General features: G+C 41.8%; 1 protein-coding gene across 1 annotated transcript in view; it reads left to right on the top strand.

Moving 5' to 3' along the window:
- The first annotated feature begins 825 nt into the window (after nt 1–825).
- The window catches only part of PRTG (protogenin), a 160,337-nt gene continuing 158,403 nt past the window's right edge, over nt 826–2,759 (top strand). Inside the window, exon 1 of the mRNA XM_019504261.1 lies at nt 826–1,172. Coding sequence (XP_019359806.1) covers nt 830–1,172 — 343 coding nt within the window. The 5' untranslated portion in view covers nt 826–829. The remainder of the gene's footprint in view (nt 1,173–2,759) is intronic.

The following is a 2,759-nucleotide window of genomic DNA, read 5'->3' as shown; positions in this document are numbered from 1 at the left end:
GGACTGGAGGCCGTCGGGTGCCCGGCACTTGGCCCTCCCCAGGCCCCGCTGCAAGCGAGGGTCGGGAGAGCACCGCGGACCTGCGGCGCGGCTCCGAGCGCCTCCGCTGCGCTGCACGAGCGAGCGCGGCAGCAGCAGCGTTGAAAAGTTGCCGCCTGCGCTTGAAGCACAAGCATGCAAAAGCCCACGTGCCCTTGCCGCAAACGACCACAGACGCTTCTCCCCGGGGAGTGGGTGCAGAGGGTGCCCGAGTCTTGCAGGGCTGCGGGGATAACCCCCCTGGCTCACAATGACCAGGTTTTGCTAAAGATTTCTAGTAAAATTAGGCGTTTACGACTTGCCCTGTTCAAGATCTTTTTGACAAGCTTGTAAAATCAGCAGACAGCTTGTGCTCCTAGCTTCCCCGGGTGATGTTGCCAAAACCAGGCCAGTAAGGGCTCCACACCTGTATGAGGGCTGGTTTAGTGCAGTTTGTGGAAACCATCAGATGATCTTTTTTATACATAAGAGTGACAGGAAATTGTGAGAGGAGAGATTGCTTGTGCAAATATTCACAGTCCAGCATTTTTATATTGAATCTTGGTGAGGCAGGTTTAAATATTCAAAGCACTACTCTTGCTTTCTCATTCAGATAATTACATGCATTTGCAAACTCAAAGCAGCATAATTATTTAGGGCTGCCTTTTACGTTCGTTGGAGTCGGCTGCACAATTCCTCTTGCAGTCTGTAGGGGCAGAATTTGGTACTTGTTGGCTACAGAAGTATTTATATTGCACCACTTCAGTTAGTGTGTGCTTTCAGGTTTGCTTTTACTTATAATGATCCTTGTATGCCTGTACTTATAATCAAAAACCTATTTTCTTTCTCAGGAGTGTGGTGCTTTAGTGAGCTGTTTTTCATAAAAGAGCCACAGGACATAACTGTCACAAGGAAGGACCCAGTGGTTTTAGATTGCCATGCCCATGGTGAAGTCCCCATTACCATTACATGGCTGAAAAATGGAGCAAAGGTTTCTGAAAATGAAAGGATCTACACTTTATCCAATGGCTCTTTATACATCAGTGAGGTGGAAGGAAAGAGAGGAGAACCATCTGATGAAGGATTTTACCAGTGTTTAGCTGTGAACAAATATGGGGCCATTCTCAGTCAAAAAGGTCATCTCACATTAGCAAGTAAGTTCTGGCCTTTAAATCTCTTTTCTTTATGACAAATACATAAAGTTATCAACTCAGTAACTTCTTCCAGTGTGTGACAACACTGCTAATAAGAAAGTGCAACTCTATATTGTTCTGAGCACATGCAAACTTATCAAAAAGCCAGTAGAAATATAGAAAAGAATTTAAGCTCTGATTTAAGAAATTAAACCAAAAATATTTGATTTTTAAAAAGTATGTGTTAGGTGATTAGACAAATCCATCCCTGTAACCTCACTAAAGTTGTTGGTGTTTCACAGGTAGTGAATTATTCTGTGTACTTTCTCTTGTAATTTCTTGGGTTTGAGCCCTCTTGCAGTTTGACAATCTATAAAACAATGAAATGAACAGTATCCTGTTCCAAACAGTTTTTTTCAGATCCTGTTTGACAGGAACTACAGTTGTAATATTAAAAATGTTTTAATATAAGTGAATGATTTGAAAGTTTTGATTGTACAACAAACTGAATTGTTGACCAGTCCTTAGATGCACAAGCCAGAGCAGAACCTCTGTGCAGGCCTGGGAGAGCCCTGCTGATTGAAATGTTGAGGTCTTACATTTCTGATCCACTCTTTTAGCCAAGAAGGACTGGACACTGGGTATTTTTTTGGGGGGAGGGGGAGAGGGGGAGGTTGATTGTTCAAAGCATGTCTTTAGACAAATACAGGGGTCTCTTGAGTACCACAAGGAACGTGAGATTGAGAACCAGATTTTTAGAGCTATTTAAGCACCTATGAATATAGATAGGGGTCTAGACTCTGTATGCTTCTTTAAGCACCTGTAGACTTTTAATAATCTGTCCCTGAGTGTGCTGTGTCTTCAATATTCTTGGCCTCTGCTAATTTGAGGAATGAGATGCCTACACTAGGAATCAAAATTAGGTCTGCTCCATGACAATACTGAGGTTTGTCACTAAGCTTTCTGGCTGGAACTACAGCATACATATATGTCACTTGAACATTGATAATTCCCAAAGGAATAACAGTCTCTTGTAGGACTTAGAGCTCCAGTATTCTTTGGCAAGATGGATTTAATTCATGGACCTAATTTATCCAACAGGGTTTTCCTTTGCTCTCCCACACACACATCTGTTTTCTGTGGAAGTCTGCAGCACTGATAGTTTTGTGGCAGCTCCAAGTAAACTGAGCATCTTTGGGTATTATCAAATTAAATCTGAGCTTAGTAAGAGAGTGTTGACTTTATTAATCAAAGTTTTAATTAAGAAAAGTTACTTCAGAGTATGAAATATTGGGTCTGTTTACTACCCTTTATTTTCAGTATGTTCCAGGATTTGGAAGGTGTCAGGAGAAGGTCTAAAGGTTCCTTGTAGGTGGCTATGGACTGTGAACATTCAAGAGATAATGGGGGGCTTGCAACTGTTTAAGGGTCATCCTGACACTTGAGAAGGGGGTGAATTTCTAGTTCCCTTAAAAGCAATAGATTCTGCTCCTTCCTGTTCCAGTTTTTATTTTAATGTTCATAGGATATTTCTGATGGAATGCTCAGAGGCAAAGTATTAGCATTGAAATTAAATAGTGTTCATTAGGTTTCAGAGTCAAGGCATGA

Source organism: Gavialis gangeticus, unplaced genomic scaffold (genome assembly GCF_001723915.1).
Source record: "Gavialis gangeticus isolate Ggan-Ray unplaced genomic scaffold, GavGan_comp1, whole genome shotgun sequence".
NCBI lineage: Eukaryota > Metazoa > Chordata > Crocodylia > Gavialidae > Gavialis > Gavialis gangeticus.
The sequence above is the reverse complement of the archived record's forward strand: the minus strand, read 5'-3'. Positions and strand labels throughout refer to the sequence as shown.